The sequence below is a fragment of the Dasypus novemcinctus genome, chromosome 1 (assembly GCF_030445035.2).
Source record: "Dasypus novemcinctus isolate mDasNov1 chromosome 1, mDasNov1.1.hap2, whole genome shotgun sequence".
Lineage (NCBI taxonomy): Eukaryota > Metazoa > Chordata > Mammalia > Cingulata > Dasypodidae > Dasypus > Dasypus novemcinctus.
Window position 1 is genome coordinate 86,434,269 of NC_080673.1, and position 21,913 is coordinate 86,456,181.

General features: G+C 34.7%; 1 protein-coding gene across 16 annotated transcripts in view; it reads right to left on the reverse strand.

The window, feature by feature from the left end:
• Positions 1-21,913, reverse strand: part of ANK2 (ankyrin 2) — a 624,289-nt gene that overhangs the window by 171,295 nt on the left and 431,081 nt on the right. For all 16 annotated transcript variants that reach the window (XM_058293829.1, XM_058293865.2, XM_058293838.2 and 13 more), the window contains 2 exons: positions 11,983-12,081; positions 9,271-9,369 (listed from right to left, as the gene is read on the reverse strand). In XM_058293829.1, coding sequence (XP_058149812.1) covers positions 9,271-9,369; positions 11,983-12,081 — 198 coding nt within the window. The remainder of the gene's footprint in view (positions 1-9,270; positions 9,370-11,982; positions 12,082-21,913) is intronic.

A 21,913-nucleotide genomic window follows, 5' to 3' on the forward strand; every position in this document is an offset into this window, starting at 1 on the left:
CTCTTCCTGACAAAAACACTACAAAAGACAGGAATGGAAGGACACTTCCTCAACATGATAAAGGGTATATATGAAAAACCCACAGTTAACATCATATTTAATGGAGAAATCCTAAAAGCTTTCCATCTAATGTAGGGAACAAGAAGAGGATGCCCATTTTCACCACCCCTGCTTAACATTGTGCTAGAAGTACTTGCTTGAGCACTTAGAAAAGAAAAATATATAAAAGGCATCCAAACAGGAAAGGAAGAAGTAAAAATTTCACTATTTACAGACGACATGATCCTATACATAGAGTCACCTATTATCTTGAGTAGATCACTACGATGTCTCCAAACAGTTTGCTTTGCATACACCTTGCCTCCCTCCAAGTTGTTCTCCAAGCTACTCCAGGGTGATATTTTAAAACTCCAAATCTGCGTTTGTCCCACCTTCCTCCACATTGGGTTTAGGATAAAAGTCCTAAATAAGGCTCACAAATTCCTTCAGGATCTGACTCTCACTCTCTTTCCCCCCTCTCCTTCTCTCAGACCTCACACATACCATGCTCCCCTCTTGAAATTTTACCACTCAGATAGCCCATTTCTTTTAAGCTTTTCCATATACTATTTCATTTTTCTATAGCACATTCTATCCGCTTTAACCTCTAATTTGCAAATTAACTCTTTTTTTTTTTTTTGAAAGAGAGCACCTCAGCCATCCATCCTCTCCTCAGCTCTTTTTTTCCTTTATCAGTGTATCCCTAGCAAATATTAGAGAACACATAGTGGATACCCAAATACTTGTTGAATAAGTGAAAGGGAAAAAAACTATTACTCACAATTATTTTTTTTTATTGGCAAGCTTTTAGTATTATGCTTTTACAATTTTGTTTCATTTTGTGATCTTTGTCTCAGAAAATCACTGTTTTTGGATCTTTCTGATTGCTGTGGAAGGTTCACATGGGTATTGCAAAATCAGAGATAAGAGTTAGAAGTTAAACTGCTATAGTAGCATTTTAATCATTTATTGCCAGAGAAGCATATTCTTTACTTTAACTCAAGAGAGAAAAAGAGTCTTACATAAAATGTGGACTCTGTCTCTATTAAGAGAACTTAAAAGCTATCTTTGCCGTTTTACTCTTTTTACCTGATTACAAATTTAGTTCCTTTGAAATAGATTATGAGTATTGAAGTTGGATAGGCTTGTAGAGTGATAAATAAATGGGAAATCTACCAAAGATTGCACAGTTGATGAAGTCTATGCCAAAATTCATTCAAATTACAGGACAAAATGACAACTAGGATTCAACCATTGTGTACCATCTGTCCCTAGTTAAGTGAGCAAAAGACAAAATATAATTGCATTACTTTATTTACAGAATTGAAACCTGCCCCATTTTATTGTAAATGAAAGTTTCATGTCTTTTCAGATATATACTAGCAGACTAGTAATTTTATGTTGGAATTATACTGGAATAGGGGATAGTAATGTCATTTTATGCACAATTTTAGACATCAATTCTCATCATATCTCCAGCATACCTATTTCTTTTGTTTAATTTGGAGTACTGAAGAACACAGTTTTACAAACTTGGAATCATCCAATAGGCTGATTTTAGAGTTAAAAGGACAACACAAGTGACTTGACTTCTTTTTATTCCTGTCAAATGCAAGCACCTACCTTCATTATTACTTCAGAGCATTTATATTACAAAAGCAATTCTCCCAATTAAAAAAACAAAGACCCTTTTTAAGAAAGAGCCATATATGTATACTTGGGGAAAAAAACTGAAGAAAAAAATTTTTTAAAAATCTGTGACCACGAATTACATTTTGTACACTTTGTGTGTGTGTGTGTGTGTGTGCATGACAGAACAGAATGTTCCTTTATGAGTTTTTGCTTCAAGAGCCAAGGATGGCTCTATGGCCATATGGAAGCAATTCAGTGTAATGGGCATGCTGGCCAACTGTGTAGGCTTTCTTCCTTTTCACAGCCCAATTCAAATTATTTGTGACAACAGGTTAGGGCCAAAGAAGAGAGAATGATTTGAAACTGCACTCAAAAAGACATTTATCACTGCATACAGTGGCTGTATGCACCTCCAAAATTCTGACGATATAACCAATAGTGACATAAATTTGCAACTGATTTTAATGCTCTGTAGAAAATCTATAAGCCAATAAAATAATATCTTAATCATGTTTGTGTTTCAAATAGGAAAAGATTCTTTTAAAATAAAATTTCTGGTATTCAAAGACCAAAGACTAGTAAGTAGAAAATATGCAAAAGAATTCAAGGAAAATAGAAAAAAAGGAAATTTAAGTAAAATATGATGTTAAGAATACCAAAGGAGAACAACTTATTTGGACTCACTTTTTTAAAAAAATTTAAAAAGATATTTAGATTACATAAATGTTACATAAAAAATATAGTGAATTCCCATATGCCCTGCTCCCCATACTACACCCATTTGTCCCCATTAACAACATCCTTCAGGCCCATGCCCAGTGCTGATGCGCGCAAGGAGTGCTGTGCCACGCAGGGGTGTCCCCCGCGTAGGGGAGCCCCACACGCAAGGAGTGTACCCCGTAAGGAGAGCCGCCCAGCACGAAAGAAAGTGCAGCCTGCCCAGGAATGGTGCCGCACACAGGGAGAGCTGACACAACAAGATGATGCAACAGGAAGAAACACAGATTCCCGTGCCACTGACAACACCAGAAGCGGACAAAGAAGACGACGCAGCAAATAGACACAGAGAACAGACAACCGGGGTAGGGGAGAAGGGGAGAGAAATAAATAAATAAATCTTTAAAAAAAAAAAATCAACATTCCTCATTGTGTGGTGTATTGATTGCAATTGATGAACATATTTTGGAGCACTGTCACTAAGCATGGATTATAGTTTACATTGTAGTTTACACTATCTCCCACACAATTCTGTAGGTTATGGCAAGATATATAATGGCCTGTATCTGCCATTCCAATGTTATTCAGGACAATTCCCATGTCCCGGAAACGCCCCCATATTATCCCTGTTTTCCTCTCCTCAACCTCAGAACCTCCAGTGGCCACTGCCTCCACATCAATGATAGAAGTTCTTCTTTTGCTAGGATCACAGTAACTCTATAGTAGAATACCAGTAGTCTACTCTAGTCCATAGTTCATTCCCCAGTCCTGAGGATTCTGGGATGGTGATTCCCACTCCACCTCCAATTGAGAGGTGGCTTCCGTCCTATACGGCTGATGGATGCGACTCCCTTGCTTGCAGTTGTAGGTTCTCTTGGTTCCTTGGTATGGTGGTTGTCCATCATCACCTCCTTGGTAGTTTTCCTATGTGAATCCAATGAACTGGAGAGTAGGTGTTGCAATTCCATTGAGGGCTCTGCTGGCATGGAAGTCCAAAGTTTCAAGTCTCTTAGACATACACTTATCAACTCAGCCCTGACTATAGGTTCAAATAGAAGAGTTGAATAGCCACTTGTAGGGAAACCACAACTGAGTACAATTCTTTCACACTGGGGAGCACAAACCCCAAAGTAGGGCCCACTGGCAAATCACCAAACTTAAGAGCTGTCCACCCTGACCATAGTGCCTGGGTGTCTCCAGAGCCCTCAGGAGCCCCAGCTATTTGGAGTAGTGTCTAATTTGGCAGTCAATGAGATCCTGCTGAGATGTGCATAAGCATAACCTCTGGAGTGACCTCCAGACTCACTTTGAAGTCTCTTAGCCATATAAACTCATTTGTCTTTACCTTTTCCCCCTTTTGGTCAAGGTCTTTTTCCAGTTACATTGCTAGTTGGTGCTTGGTAGTAATCCCTCAGTGCCAGGGAAGCTCATCCCTGTGAGTTATGTCTCATGCTGCGAGAAAATTATTGCATTTATATGCTGAGTTCAGCTTGGAGAGAGGCCGCATTTGAGTAACAAGGAGGCTTTCAGGAGGTAACACTTAGGGACCCTATAAACTAGGCTAAGTTTCAATTTCAAGAGTAAAGATTCATAAGCACAATTATCAATATCAAGGGCCTTTCAATGGACCATCCTCCTTCACTAGTCATTGCTTCTGTACTCGAGGGATTCTTGCTGCTCTATCTGAGAGTGTGGCAGAGCTCTCCAGGATGGGAACTCTGTATTCTTTCGGTTACTGTGTGAATCTCCACCCACTGTGACAATGTTCCATGAACATTTGAACACATTTATATGTCTAATAAGTATGCCCAGATGAACCTCCTCCCCTGTATCCTCTTTCACTGACACTCCACACAAATGGTCCTCCCTCATTAAAATAAAATGAAAAGTGAAAACAAACAAAACAGTTTTCAGAGTCCTCATGAAAGCATTGAAACACAAGAAATTCTAAGAAAAAGTAAAAGAATGTAGAGATAGATAAGAAAACAATAAAAAACAACACAGCAAACTATATTTCAGAAATTATATATAAGTCTGATTTGTGTTAAAAATTGTGCTTCCCAAAAGATCACTCTAAGGGAATGGATGGCTGAATGATAAAATCTAGACTATGGAAAAGACATCACAGTACACATAAATCTCTTTACTTACTAGTTGCCTAACTTATGTGGAATGATTTTAGTTATCCCCAGTATCTGAAAGGGTAGATGGGCAGAAAACCAGTGTTGTCTAAATCAGGGTCCTAATTCTTATAGTAGGTAAGCAGTGTCTTGCACCTCTTTAGAAGAGGTAGAAGGTGTAGAGAGAGTTTAATGAACTATGCTGGGGGTTGTTTGGAATGAAGGTGTTCAAACCAAATGACCAAGAATTTGTGGCGCCATCACTAATTTGTAATGAGAACTCTCTTCTGTTCTCATGCTTCAATTTTCCCTATATCTAAAATGAGACTAATCATTGATGATTCAGAGTTGTGATAATAAAATGAAATGAAATAACATGTGAAAATGCACTTTATAATTAAGAGTTTAAGTGCAAGATAGTATTACTAGGCTGTAGTTTTGTGGGACCTATAATCTGATACAACCCAGACCGCACACCCTGAATGCACGCGCCTTGTGGGTGTTCCTAGCCCTTTCTTTCCTCCAGTGACATCATATTTTCCTTTCTCTCTGTAACTGTCAGAGAACCCAGACCTCACAGGCTCCATTGCCTAAGGTGAAGGATAATTAGCACACTGTGGCTGGCTACCAGTTTCACTGAACCCCCTTCAAATTTTGCTATTTCTGCTGTCCAGAGATAGGACCTAGTCTATGATCCAATTTTCTTTTTCTTTTTGATAAACAAATAGGTATTTTTATTTGTCCATCTTTTTTTTTCTGAGGTACTGGGGGATAGGGATTGAACCCTGAACCTTGTAGAAATAGGTACTTTTTAGAGATTTCTTTGCTTATTACATTGGTTATTCTGATTTTTATACAGAGGATACAGTAGGGATTTAAAGGAAAAAATATTTTCAAATGAGAACCAAAAGTCACATTTTTTTTGCAGAAAAAATTAAAGAAGGGAAATTTCTAAGTCCAGGTTTCCTTGAAAGCACAAGCAAACTTTCTTTCATATTTTGTAATTTTTCAGACCTAAAGTATTTACAGTCCACAAAAATGCTAAGTCTGAGAACTTTCCACCTGAAACCTTTTGCATGGCTTCTCCTTCAGGAGAGTCAGTTTATTTGGACAAAAGTAAGCTTTGAACTGAAAGAAAAAGGAATTTGAGGTCAATAGTGGAGAACATTATTTATGTGGAATTGATTAGAGGACTCATTCTAATCTGAATTCTAGCCCCATTACTCCTCAAAACAGCTTTCACTAAGGTCTTGACATTGAATCCAGGAGAGCCAAAGGACCAGTAAAGGAGTTATATCGTAAGGGGCAATACTTAAAATCACGCCAAGAATTCATTCATTCGCAACCATATTGTGTACTAAGCACAGAATCTTAAGTAAAGGTTTGTTGTTTGCAACTGTATCATTCAAACAATTCCTTTTAAAGTGTTTAAGTTGATCATATTTGAGTTTGGGACTGCTTCATGAATGAAGGACGCTGCTGACCAAAATTGGCACCGTGTTTGGGAGGTGAGACCAGCGTGTATCGTACCATTTATATAAATACTGCAGAAAAATCCATAAAATATTTACTTCTCTACAACCTATGAGCCATGAAGAATTTTACTGAACATTTAGTCCTTGGAACTTTTCAGAGAGTTCCTTGACTTCTTACTAAATAAGTAAAATTCAGCAATAATTCTAGTGGTCCATTTCTTATTAACTCATAAGGTTATCAAAAGCAAAGTACTATGTAACCAACAGAATTCCTATAAAGACAGGCTTATTCTGTTTTGCTGAATTAGGTTCCTAGAAAGATGTAGGAAAAGGTACAATTTGAGGACATTGTTGTACATTTGGTATTCTTACACACTTTCTCTGATTCTCAAAAAGGGACTGTATTCAACTACCATTAGCATTGCTCCTTTCCATCCACCTGGCATTCAACATTGACACAAGAAAGAAATCTGTGACTTAAATGAGATAGGATTGAGGAGTGTTATATATTAAGAAGGACTTATCAGTCCTCAAGGCCTAACACCATACCCTTCAGGATTTGCTCACATATATAGCCAAAAAGATCAAGCTGTTTTATATAAATTCACAATATTATTTTACTTTAAATTCAATCATTAAATTATAACATAATATAATTAATAATTTTTGTTAATCGGTAATGTTGGGTTACCTAAACAATGTCCTAGGCCTTACCAATGACTTAGACATACAGAAAAAAAGTCCTAAATTTTAATTATTAATTTATTTCACTTTCTCACAATATTTAAGAATCAGTTTGAAGCTATTTGTCAAAATTCCATACAATATAAACCTTACATTGAGGTAATTGCATATAGTACAGATAAAGATTGTTTTAATCTCTTAGTGATAATATAAACCTTCTTTTAAGATCTTTTATAACCTGGGGTGAGTATGACTATAAAGAAAAGGTTCATTAGTTCTGAAAGAAAGTCACTGATTAAATGGTTTTATCTCCTTGAAAAGTTTCCAAGGTATATAAATTTCCAATAACCATGCTGCAATAATTGGTATTATAACTTTCAACAAGCATTTATCTCACAGCATTTGCCATCTGTCAACTTTTATGACATTAAAAGGTTCAACTAGTCATTTCGAGAAAAGTAACCAAGATATTTTCACACATATTAACAGCACCAACGCATATGTGAATTTCCTGCCAAAGTCAGGAGAAACTCCTAAGAGCAACTGAACTTCACCAACCTTTCATTTTCCTGCTTATTAACTACAAAAAACATTAATTCAGGCATGTAGTGGAGCCTTTACTTAGTGAATCTTACTGCAATATTTTTACTCCTGGTTTTCTCTCTTTCTCTAAAGCAATAGTTCTCCTCAAGGTGTGGTCTGTGTGTCAGCAGCTCGAAACTTGGAAGAGATGAAAATTCTCAGGTCCTACCCCAGAAATAAACCAGAAAGTCTGGGATGGGGTTCAGAAACCCACGTTTCAACAAGCCCTGCATATGATTATGATGCATGCTAACATTTGAGAATCTCTGCTCTAAAGAGGAAAGATGTTCTCTTGCTATAAAGAAAAATTTTTATCTCTTACTCTTACCTTGGAGCAGTAGATTTCATAGAGTAAAGTGTCTCCAAGCCTAAGATGGTATTAGAGTTTCCAGAATATACAGGTGTCCTTTACAGAGGTCACCAATCCCTTTTTATTTCATTTAATAGCTATTTTAGAATAAAGGATAGTCTGAATAAGTGTTAAAACATCAACGTGTATATAACTAAAAGTTTAGGTTGCAAGGAAAAAAGAGTGTGATTTATTAAAACAGTACAGTATTGGGAAGCAGATGTGGCTCAATTGATAGCGTGTCCATCTACCATATGGAGGGTCCAGGGTTTGAACCCAGGGCCTGCTGACCCGTGTGGTGAGCTGGCCCACACGCAGTGCTGCCACGTGCAAGGAGCGCCATACTATGCAGGGGCGTCCCTGCGTAGGCATGCCCCACGCACAAGGAGTGCGCCCCGCAGGGAGAGCCGCCCCATGTGAAGAGCACAGGCCGCCCAGGAGTGGCACTGCACACATGGAGAGCTGACACAACAAAAAAGAGACACAGTTTCCCAGTGCCGCCGGATTACGCAAGCGGATGCAGAAGAACACACAGCAAATGGACACAGAGAGAACCCAATGGGGGGGAGAGGCAGAAGGGAGAGAAATAAATAAAATATATCTTTAAAAAACCAGTATGGTATTACAGAGATAAAAATGGATATCTTTTCTATTGTTATTTCAATAGATTCCTCTCAATAACCAAAGTCAAAGAAATAGGGTTGATTCTAACCTTTGCCTTTAGTGTTTTCTGGGTCCACTTATACCACTGACACAGCTAGAGCCATGTCTACATAATGAATGAAGGAACAATATAGATTAGCTATTCCTAAACAGAGGCCTTCAAAGGTAAACTGGTGAGGTTATCCCAAAAAAATGGGCAGAGAGAAGCTCGCTAAGTTTGCCAGTATCCCCCTTGGTGTGGTCTGTGTTATCAGAAAGGCTAAAAAAAGTCTCTAAAAAATAGAGAGAAGGAATGGGTTTGGCTATAAAGATATACACCTTAATTGCTACATAAATACACAATTGGTAATAACAAGAGCAAAGCTCTGGGCACAATAAAACTTTTCCTCTCATCCATTAGAAAAAAAAAAATAGGGGTCAAGTTTTAGTATGATGTATTTTGACCAGGTAGTTATCCTTGAAGTTTTTTCTTAATTTCACTTACAGAACGCGCATTTCCTATTTGTTACTATGTGTGACATAAGGCTGGAGGCAGGGCTCAAATTTGCCTGCTTCCCTTGGCAGTTTTGTAAAGCCCATATTTGGAGTGTGAAGCAACCAAAGCAGTGTGATTCCCACTTTTTAGCATATTTTTGACTGGAATGCTAATCTTTTTAGAATTTTTAAAGTTTAGGGAGAGAAAATATTTTTATAGAGCAACACAGAACTTGCATGAATAATTCATATTTCACAGATGTTACTCTGATTCCAGAAAAAAAAACGTTTATATTCTTTTATAAAATGTTCTTCAAGATACTGATAGGCCATGCACTTGTCAAAGCTTCAATTACATTAAGAAGGACATCATAATACAGAAATAAACAAGTTAATAAATTAATTCGGCTAAAATAATAATGGAGGCATTTTAGCAAACTTTTCTGCCCAGTAGCTAGCTAAAACTCTCAAATCAACTCCACAAAAGCGTTCTAATTTAAATTTCTTTACATTAGATAAAATCTGAATGTTATACCTGAGACTGTGCATTAATATTGGCTCCTTCTTTAACAAGAACTTTGACAACTTCTGCTTGTCCAGCCAAAGATGCAATGTGAAGAGCAGTATTTCCCTTCTGTGTGGAAAAACAAAATAGAAAACGTTAGAGGATTGCAAATTTTGTAGAAATGGAAGTGTGCAGGCATTTTCAACTTTGCTGAGTATTTCAAGTGGTAAAAACTTGTTATTCTATCAAGATAGCTGCCCACCTTGGGTAGGGCACTTTTTACCAACAAAACATTGGCTATTTCATATACTGTCATCCTTTTCTATCCTTCACAATATCTCCTGGAGTGTTGAGGACACAGAAAGACTGAGTTCTCACTGATCAAATAATCGGGGATATCTGTGTATATGTGTGTATGTGCATGACAGTATTACACTTTATGGGATTTAATCAGCAACTGAAGCACTCTAACTTTTAAAAAAGTTCACTGAACCATTGAGTTTATTTCACCTTGAAGAGACATACAGGAGTTTTAAATGGTAGAGAAACTGACTTTGCTTACAGTTGTGTTCCTAGCCCCTAGTCTAACTCATGGATGTTGCTCCAAATATTTTAAATGAAAAATAGATTTTACCTGAGCTATGTTAGCAATGATTTCTACCATTTGCTACATTGAAATTTAACATCTACAAAACAAATCACAAAGGAAAAATAATTTAAACCTTTGTGAAAAGAAAATGTAGGCCAAGAGATCAAGAGTTACTTATGATGGGATTAAAATAAACAACAAAAAGGAAAAACAAAAAGCGTATCTGTAGACTGAAAACCATATAGTTCAAACTCTTTTTAGCTCCTTCTGCCACCAGCTCACTGTAGGGCCTTGAACCACTTCTGTTTTGGGGGTTCAGTTACTTAAAACCAACCTCCTTAAAGGAGTTTTTCTCGATCCAAAATTCTGCCTTTCTAATCTATTATTAAAAGTAAACTGTCTTATTCAAACAGATACTTGTACACCAATGTTCATGTCAGCATTATTCACAATAGCTAAAAAGTGGGAACAACCCAAGTATCCACCAACAGATGAAGAGATAAACAAAATAGGATAAATCCATATAATGGGATACTATTCAGTCATATGATTAACATTCTTATACTTGCTACAACACGGATGAACCTTGAAAGTACTATGGTAAGTGAAATAAGCCAGACAGAGACACAAAAGGATAAATATTGTGTGATTCCACTTCAATGAAATATATAGAATAAGTAAATTCACAGAGACAGAAAGTAGGTTAGAGGTTACCATGAGCTGGGGAGAAGGGAAACAGGGAGTTATTGCTTAAAGAGTAAAGAGCTTCTGTTCTGAGTGATGAAAGTTTTACTAAAGTTTTACTGGTGATGGTAGCACAGTATTTAAAAAGTTATGAATGCTACTGAATTGTACACTTCAAAATGCTTAAAATGGTGAACATATTTCTAAGTTAACACAATAAAAGGCAAACTTATATTTTAGAAATCAGGAAAGGAAAAAATAAAACAATAATGAAATCAACATTTAATTAACTGAAAAATGTCTGGTTTAAGGAATATGATATATCTATATGGGCAATCCCTGGAGGCAAATAATTTGATAAACCTTCAAACTATTATTCTTAAAATATTTGCTCAGTGTTTATTTGATGTGGTCAAGGGAAATATTAATAAAAATGTAAACTATGTTCAAAGTAAGGAATATATTGCATGCAGTGAACTTATTCTTAGTTTTTTTCCAATTGCCACAGAGTTTTTGTTTATTTGCTGTTCCTTTTTTTAATTTCCACAGCATTGCTGTTACTACACTGTAAGCAGGACCAACCTATATTTTTTCAATACTCTTTTTGCATCCAATAGACTACTACTACACACAGAAGCTCGAGTGCTTGACCATTGACCACTTGGTTTGTAGTCCCTGAAACCAGACCTGGTCAGCAGGTTCTGACAGGCTACTGTGTTTTATTTTCCCAAATAAAAACTTCACCTTCAAAAAACAAAGATTCTATCTCTGTTGATGATAGTTTCAAAAATGCCTGTTGTGTCTGAAATTAATTCCTAGAGACAAGATTCACATATATTTTGGCAGAGGCAGCATAAACAAGAGAGCAACAGTTTCTAGTGTTCTGAACATCTTATACATTTATTTAAAAATCAGTCCAATTCCTTTACAAACACACATTATAGTGATAAAATCTAATTTTATCCTAATAATCCAAGCTATGATTCAAAATCTCTTCCATTAGAGTAGAAGGGATTTTGTATAGTATCATGCCAACTCAAATGAATTCATTAAAAGATATGGCAATTTAACTGAAGCATCAAAATTACTTATTCATTTCTATTGAGAAGGTTACCATATCAGCTCACTCTAAAAATGAGTTAACCTTAGGAAAATAGGTGATATTGCCTACGGTGGATTATGTCCTGTTAAACTAGTTCTCTATGTGAAAAAAAAAAAAAAAAAGGAGCAAAGAGAAAATATAGAAATTAGGTTTGCAGATTTAAAGTGTCAGAAACTTTCTTAATCTTGTTTTTGGTAAGTCCATAAAAGAAACAATTCAAACCCTGAACAGCTGAATAGGGAGGGTTTCAGTTTTAGTTCTGCATGGTTATGAATTTTGCCATTGCAGTGACCCTCTGAAAAGGAAAAGAAGCTTTAAATCTTTTCATCTTTTCTAAGATGATAAATTCTCCCATCGTGAACATTACCTTAGTGGCAGAATCCACAGCAGAACCTCTTCCCAAAAGCTCCTGAACCAATCCGACGTGGCCTTCCTTGGCAGCCAGATGGAGCGCGTTGAGTCCATTCTGAGAAGAGAAGCAAAGAAGGCCTCAGCAGTGCAGGAACAAGGAGCAAAGGCGGCTTCCCATCTAATGCAAGCGTAAAACCCAGAGAATATGCAGCATTCTCATCTTTTTATTTTTTTCTTTATCTTTGCGTGAGCTTGAAAACATTAAGTTCAGAAAGACTAATTTCCAGAGTTTTTGATTCAGAGAGGCAAATAAAGGCGAAAACATTTAGTTAAAATATGGAATAGCAGTTTCATTTCACCAAACTTTTTTTCAGCGAGAAATACCTACTTACTTTTTATTGAGGAAAATAGAAAAATTTTGTATTATTGTGGCAGCCAGAAATCAAATTCTGTAGTTTCTGAAATATAGAAAGTTCTAGATAAAGCTTCTTATTTTTTAATAAATGGGAGAGAGAGGTCCTTTTAAAAAAAATTGAAAAAAAGCCATAGGACAATTCCTAATGTGCAATAATACAACTATGTAACAACAACTTTATACTTAAAAACATTTAGCATTAATTCAGAGATTTGAATTTTTTTCAAAAATTTAAAATTTATTATGTAATCTCTGATAGTATTATGACATTTGGTTCTCTTTTACCTAAACTCCCTAAAAATATTTACCATGCATTGAATAAACATTTACAATTTTACAAAATATGATATCTATTGATATACTAACATAAAATTTGAAAGTAGATCTTATACATTTAAGGAGGACCAAATGCAAATAAAAACTGTTAAATCCTTAATAATTTTGTCATGTAAAATATTCTGACTTTTATATTTGACTCAAAATAAAGTAATAATTGTTTCTCTTTTTTGTTAAAAAGGCTAACTTGGAGTAGCCTTGTTTCTATTATTTACTGACAAACTGGCAAAAATTAAAGCACTTTTGAAATGTATTATTGTATTACTAGAAACCTAACAAATGAATTAACAATACAATAAAACCTCGGAAAAGTTGGAGTTTTATGACCCCTGGCTTCTAATAGTAGGCGAATGATGTTAACGGCACATACATGACTCAACAAATAAAATTTTTTTGCTCTTTTTACCAAGGAAAGCATAACATTTTAAAGCTGCTTTCTGATTTAATTATTCAACACAGTCACTTTGGAAATAGAATGTAGTTAATTTAAATAAACATTATCTACTTTATAAACAGTAAACCCATCCCAGCAGATATTCAAGGGAAAGCACTATGACCCTTGGGTGGAATATATTAAGGAGATAATTAAACCCAAAGATTTTTAAGTACCTTCAGAACCCCTAATACCTTTTTTTTTTCCCTACATGTTTTTCTACTGGCATTTTTTTCCCCTAAATTGTTTATAAGAAAAAATTATTCTTTTTCTGTTTAATGAACCATAACATCAAAAATTTTCGAGAGTGTATCAGTTATCTGAATGAGTTTACTGTTTCAATTATTGGAAGTTGTACAGACAGTCTGATAATTAATACTTAAACCTTTTTACATTATAAGAAGCTTGTTTCTCCATTCCTATCTCTTCCTCTATTTGAGGTTTCAGAACCTGAGAGTTTGAAAGGCCATTTGAGATTATCTGTTCCATTTTATTCCCAAAACACTCAGCCACACGTCTAACACATGGTTTCTACTTAGGAAATATTGTTGGACGAATGAATGAATCGAAAGTAATCTGAGAGTGAATATTTTGTTAAAGATTACTTTTAAGTAATCTTTCAAGAAAACTTTAATATAGTGGAAACAAAAGACTGAGTGATCCCTATAGTTTTTAAAGTAATTTTTATATCACCATTTTTGTACAACTAGAAATAGAAATATTTGGTTTGGAGATTATTTTTCCAGGTGCTTGAGGTATCCCCATGGAACAACTGAACTTATTCTGTCCAAGAATTGGTCCCTCTTCTCTGAAATCTGATGTCATAGAATGCAATAATCTTATAACTTGAGTGGCAAGTGTTGGCTAGGTCAAATGACAAAAATCTCTCTATGTATGATTTTCTGGTTGATAGCTCTTTATGCAGCTCCTTTCCAAGAATGGAGGAATGAAGGATCATTTCAATTTTATTGACTCATCTACATTCTTAACTCCTTTGACTTTAAAAAGTGTCTTTCTGGTAATATTTTATATCCCATTAGAATTTTCCCATTATTTCCTTTTTGCCTTTTAAAATTTATTTTATTTGATGTCACGGTTTTAAAGAACTCTTTAAAGACTTAAAAACATTTAAGATGTTTTTAACCTGTACATGGATATTGCTAGCTGGGGGAAGATGGAGAATGCTTTCCTTCCTTAAATTTTTTGGAGACCTTTAACCATTCCAAATAGGTGAGCTAAGCCCACAGCTTCAGAGCTGTATCAGTAGATGAAGGAGGAGGAAGAAGAGGAGAGAAAGGGGAAGGTGGAAGAAGAGAAGCAGGAGGAGAAGAAGAAGGAAAAGAAAGCATTTTCCTCAATAATTGCTAGTGTTTCCTATTCTAGTTCCTTATTTTAATGTTCCCCTTCATGTCATAGGGGAAATATTAAAACTGTAGATATTAGTAAATGCTATAAATCAGGGTTTCCCATCCCCAAGAGCCAGTTCTTAACCATTTATCAGCAGTATCACTACCTGGATGTTGAGTTTTGAGACAATTTGACAAATAGTTTTATCACTAAAAAATCTGAATTAGAACAATGCCTCCCCAACGGGCACTTTCTCTAGCATCCAGTAGCATAAATCTAGTTTTCATTTATCTCTACAATTCTATAACCTGGGCAGCATGTGGTAAAAGTCTACAGGGAATTTTATGGACATTTTTAATAAACTAATTACAAACTAATCACCAATCTTTTACTGCTTAAAATGAGTATTCTAGACTGGTTTGAAAATGATCTCCAAATGAGTGGTTACCATGTGTACAACTTTCTACCGACTCAAGAGGTTTTTTTTAAGGATAAAGATGTTTAAAATTGTGTAAAAACTATCAGAATTCTATTAATGATTAACTTTCTGAAGTCTAAAGGATTTAATACCTCACCACAATCACAACTCTGAGAGAAATTTCTCCTTTCATTCTACAGCATCAGGTAGCCAGAAGCCAGCTTTAAATTGCTGTGGATCAGACTATCAGAATATTACACTTCCTACTTTGTATTTCAACAGATATTGACAAGTTTTAAAAACATCAATTCTAATGGGATATAAAATATTACCAGAAAGACACTTTTTAAAGTCAAAGGAGTTAAGAATGTAGATAAGTCAATAATATGAAATGATCTCAAGAAGAATAGAACTAAAACAATATAAAAATTTATTAAGTTTAAATGTATTTATAGGGCGGTGGACTTGGCCCAATGGATAGGGCATCCGTCTACCACATGTGAGGTCCGCGGTTCAAACCCCAGGCCTCCCTGACCTGTGTGGAACTGGCCCATGCACAGTGCTGATGCACGCAAGGAGTACAGTGCCACACAGAGGTGTCCCCGCGTAGGGGAACCACACGTGCAAGGAGTGCACCCTGTAAGGACAGCCGCCCAGCACGAAAGAAAGTGCAGCCTGCCCAGGAATGGTGCCACACACACGGAGAGCTGACACAAGATTATGCAACAAAAAGAAACACAGATTCCCGTGCCGCTGACAACAACAGAAGCGGACAAAGAAGAAGATGCAGCAAATGGACACAGAGAACAAACAACCGGGGTGGGGGGGAAAGGAGAGAGAAATTTAAAAATAAATAAATAAATAAATAAATAAATAAATAAATAAATAAATAAATAAATAAATAAATAAAACTTTTAAAAATATATTTTAAAAAATAAATGTATTTATAAATTCATCTATTTCAGAAGTTATTCTCAGAAGGACCCCAATACCCAAATTATCTACTTTAATTTATACCATAGTTTTCTCTTCATTAATTCAAAATAAAGCCCACCTCATTTTCATAAAATAAAATCCTTTAAATCCATAAAACAAGATAAAGCATTTCCTCAATAATTGGCCAGGTTTTTTCTCAAGAAATTACAAGGGTGATCTAAGTAAAACATTTTTCAATTAGGAAAAACTACTTTTTTGGACACAAGTATCCAATTACAAATCACTGCAACACTTTCATATTATTGGGAAAATAATAACGAATATGATAAAATTTTTCCAATTAAGAGAATAATCCAGAAACTAAACTGTATGTAATATATAAATTGAATCCAGTATCTGCATGTCTGCAAGGTTTCTGTAACACTAATACATCTGAAATCAGAATGGTTATGAAGACAAACACGGTGAGTAAAATTTCAGTTATAAATGTTATTCTACCTTCTTTTAAAATGTGCTCCAACTCAGATTACCATATTATTGAATGCATGTCATCTAGCCACAGGAAACAGAAGATAAGCAGCATTCTTTATGCTGATGGCTTCATTATGGAACCTCTGACCACACATAAATTCAATATGCTGGGTAATTGTTATCAGGAAAAAAAAATTAGCATCAATTAGATAAAAAGCAAAAAAAAATTTTTTAATTAAAAAATTTTTTTTAATCTTAGCATGAGCTAGCATATCATTTCATCATATTTAAAGTGGGAAGTGAAAAATAATCCCATTAAATAGTGCAATGCAGCTAACTCCTTGAAAATATATTTCACAGGAACTCATTCTGGTGAGCTCATCAGGTTATACTTCTAAGACTCAAACTTCCTATAGGAGGCACACTAACACTCTTTAGCTTACTATTGTCAGTTGATAACACTGACCCACATTTCAAAGCAAATTTTGTTGTTATTGTTGATATTTTTGACTTCGTTAGTTGGGTGGGAGGTAGACATATGCCCCACACTTGGTACAAATACAGGGCAGGTTCTAGCAATTTCCCAGTAGTGCCTTCTGCACTCCTGGTGTTTTGAGGTACATAAGTCCTTTTCATATCAAGGCATAAAACACTGGCAGTTTTTATATACATACAGAACATTCAATATGAGCTTAATGAGTTTTGGTCAAAGAGTCTTCTGAGAGAATTCATATTTAACAAAGATAATCCAATGGGAGCTATTGACTATTCATTCCCCTAGATTAAAAACAGGATAGTTATTCAGTTAGATCATAAGAAAGCAAATGTACCTCAAGCATGTTCTCTCTATTCCCTATAGAAATGGCATTGCTGAATTATGAAATATTATTACACATTTGGTTTTCATATAAGGTATTTGTAAGAAATTCCCATTGAGTGATATTTATGTCTTTGTGTCTTTTTATATGGATTCTCTTGAAAAATTATTATTGAGTTCTGTAATAAGAAATGTTTAGTATTAGGGGGAAAGCCCTATGCTTTGTTTTAGAAATCTTTAATTTAGGAAAATTACATAATCCAATGTGTTTGCCTTTTTTATTAGTTTCTAGGAAACCTAGAATAAACTCACTATCCATCTGAATTAAGTAACTTTATTCCTCTCTTTTTTATCTTGTTTAGTTTCATTTTTAATGATGTCAGAATAGAGTATTATATGAATGTGAAAATGTAGGTATGTAATCATGGTATATACATATGTAATCATAATATATGTGGGTATGCATGTGTTGTGCCACCAATAATTTACTGTAAAAAATTTCAGTTCTTTTTTATTTCAAATTGTCACTATGCTAAGTGTTATTCACTCTTACTTCATTGTACTCTGTATCTATTAGGACATATAGACAACCATTAGACTTCGATTAATATTATTATTTACTCTAATTAGCTATTCAGGGATTCAAAATACTGACCGGCAACTTGGAGAACAGTTAGAACAAAATACAACTTGATTTAAAACTCAAAAATATGTTTCTAAGAGGAAAATTTAAGAATTAATTGAGCCTGAAAAATAGAAGGCTAGGCAATGAATTATTTTTCTCCAGTGTACAAGAGAATAAAAAACCATTGGTATTCTGTCTGTACTGAAGCAAATCTAGAGGAAAATAGATGAATACACAGAAAAGAAAATTTAGCTTAGACGTGGGAAGAACATCTTAATGAGTTGGTTAGAGAAGGTTGGAAATCACAACTTTTAAGATTATCAAAAAGTTAAAAGTTTTTCATTTTATATGCAACTGACTGAACATGCCTTTCTCTCTTATTCTCTGTCTCTTTCTTTTCCTACTTTCCTCTCTCCCTCCATCCCTCCATCCCTCCCTCCCTTCCTTCCTACCTTCTTCCTTCCTCTCACTCTCTCAAAGTAGCGTGGTAAACTGCAGAAATTGTAAGGTGCTGTTTGGAGCGATGAGAACTGGAACCTGGTCCTTACTCTGCTACTGACCAACTGTGTGTCTGGGGCGAATCACGTAACCTCTCTGGCTTCTAATGTTCTCATCCATGCAGAACAATGATAATGATGACAATGAAAAATAATGATGACGATGATAGATGATAGGCAGATAGATAGATGAGCACCAACTACGAGCCAGTCATTGTTTTACCTGCTTTATATATATTATTTTTATATTCACAACAACTCTATGGAAAAATCTATTGGAAATGAGTAGACAAATTAATACTTTACTAAATTATTAACTCACAGCTGTATAAGATTTTAAAACTGGAAGGGATTTGACATATCTGCTAACCTAAATGAGAAAACTGAGGTCAGAGTGGTTAGTGACTGGCTAAGGTCAGCATGGGGACTAAAACCAAGTTTCCCAATTTTAATTGTAATAAAAAATATGAGAATATCATTTAAGTCCCCAAATTTAAAATGTACTCAAGGCAATATTCTTCAGAGGCAGAGTGATGGGAGACAATATTCTTGGGGAGGCAGAAAGAACACAGATTTTATAATCACTGGCACTGCATATTAATCTGAACCCTATTACTGGTCAGCTAAATAAACTTCAGTTTCTTCATCTTCAAAATGAAGAACATATTCTTCACCTGACACCATAGTGAAACTTAATGAAACAACAAAATTAATGTACCACCTTAGCATCTAGTACATGGCGCTGATCATTAGTTTCCATATTCCTTTCACCTTATACAAATAATATTTTAATATTGGTACTGAATATTGAAAAATGTTTACATGCAAACTGATACATTATTTAAACATATAATATGGACCCAAGTCACTCAATAAAATGTTATTTTATAAATAATCTCAGAGACTAATCATAATTAATTCTGGATATTGCAATGGAATACAGAAATAATTTATAGTATAGTATCTCTGTTTATGTTAGAGAAGTATTTATTTTGCATATTTTATTATATATGAGTACTTATCCAAGAATAATTGTGAGTGATACTCTAAAAGTAAAAACGAAAATGTATTGTTAATATGAAGGTTGTAGAAATTGTCTTGCTTGTTACAATTGTGGCATTAAAAATATAGTGATAATAATAATAACCCATTCTTAAATTCTAGGTGGTCCTGGCCATTGGATTAAAATGGGTATTTAAAATGGTTTCATTATGATGCTGGAATCAGAGAACCAGGACAACCCTAGCAGTCCTGATAAGACTCCAAATTTAGAAGTAAAAGACATGACCCTGATGTGCAGTATGATCAGATTTGTAGTACAGAGACATGCTATCTAATAGACTCCCACTGAAATGTAAATATATGAAAGAGGAATTTTAACATAATGACATTAGGAAACTAGATCAAGATATGATTCATTTCCAGCAATAGTTTAAATACTGTCAATACCACATACTGAATGGAAACAAATCAAAGGAGGCTATTGTTGATAATCCCTTGACACTGATGAAAGTAAATTAATGTTGATAAGATAGTATGAACTTGAGTCCTTTAGAACAATCAAAAAATATTCATTGAGATCTCATTGTGAACAAGACATTGGACTTATATATAAATAAATCTTTGCAGCATATGTGAGCCCTAGGCAAGAAATCACGTTTAATGCTACAATGTGGACTAATGCCATTTCTATATAATGTCATTAAAACTGTCAAATTTACCAGGTAGTTGTTTTTTTTTTTTAAAGAAGGGCTTTAAAGCAACCATGTGCACATTAATCAAACCTAAAGGACAGTTACCTTTTTTGTTTAGTATCTCTGTCAAACTTTTATAATGTAATGTTGTAACATTTTATTTAAAAATGGATTTTACATTAAACTCTACTGGCTATTTCTCCTGCTGATTTTATGAGATTTTTTTTTGCCTATCCATGGCTTTTTAATGATCAAATAAAATTAATGGATGAAACCTCAGGTAGAACAAGTAGCCAATAATATTTTTATAGAGCCATTCCAATGTTACATTTCTGACACATCCAGGAAGGCCACAGGGTAGTCCATTTGGAAAAGGTGAAGAAAATATTCAAGAAGATGAGGCTAAACTTACATAAAGATTATATGCTTGCATTGTGATCCATTAATTTTTTTCTGTTTCTTAGTATTGACTCGTAATCTATACAAACTATTAGTTAATCAACAAGCAATTGTGAGGTATGCCCCCAAATGTTCAGTTCTGAACTAGATTCTAATGGAGAAATAAAGAATACATAACATAATTTCTCTTCTCAACATACCCATAAATATTTATCATTAAACAATTACAAATCAACTACGTACTAACAGACTTGCTCATGATTTTATTTTCAAATTTCTGGTTACCTTGCATTGCAAATTTTACATGTTGACTTTAAGAGTCTCCCAGTTTAAGTTGTAAACATTTCAGAAAAGAATAAATTATATTACCTCTTAAACTGTAATAAAATTTGCATATTTTGAATGAAGCAATTAAAATATGTGAAGTCTTGAAAAAGATGAGAAGAAGAAATGGAGAATAAATAGGTACATCAAAAGGCAGCAAAAGAGAAGGGAAAGTGACACCCCCTTCCCCACAACTCTGAACGGGACTCCTGTGTCAGAGACATTCCTAATCCAGGAGTTCTCAAGAGGCACTATACGCCTCAGAGAGAGATACAAATAATTATGGAATATTATTTACAATTTCATTCTGTCTTTAGCATAATTAACATAAGCAAAAGGAGCAGTCTATACAATGGAGAGGAAAAAACCAAACTCAATACAAAAATGGCCCATTTACATCTTCCCCATCCATTCTGGCTCTTTGTACCCATCCATAATCCATCTGCACACCTTTCCTACCTCTTCCCTGATGGCCACTCTAAACCAAGAGTGCTCACTGTGAAAGGAATCAAGGCATTATCTAGTTGTTATGAAAACCAGGAAGAGCAAATGATGTGCCATTTTTGCCAGGCACAATTTAACTGACTGGACCATATTCTTGGTTGTTCTCCAAAAGTTTCTGATTTAATAAAGTAAATTACACTATAAGTGACTTAAGAGGAAATTTGTTTTATTAGGGAGTTATTCTAAACTCTTCCAGGCTTTCTTTTTAATTCCCAAGTGAAGAGTTGTTTAAAATGGTGTTTTCTAAGCCTTCATCAATCATAAAATATCCACAAGGAGACTTGGATGTGGAATTTGGTGGATCATTGATCATTCCATAGGAAAAGACTTAGAATAAAAATGCTTTGAGGCTATCCATTTATATAGCTCATTCCTGAAGCTCCTTTTCACCTATAGCAGAAACTCATCTAGTGCTCTTGGCTGGCAGTGTCCTCTTTTACCCACTGGTCTTTCTCTCTTCTCTAGCCATATTAAATGTTTCTATCATATAATCCCAAAGTATAGAGAATGGTAGAATATTTGATACTTTCAACAGAAGCAAAAGAGATAAAATAAAACTGATCACATAACCTTTGGTCTTAAATGTGATTGTGATTTAGCCTGGGAGAAGAAAGAGTTGTGAAAATTGACCTTCAAAATCTCAGTAAGATCAAAAGTGGGTAAAGATCTTATAGGTGCAAAGAAATAAATACTTGATGAATGAAAAGAATGACAAACATAACGGCAGATAT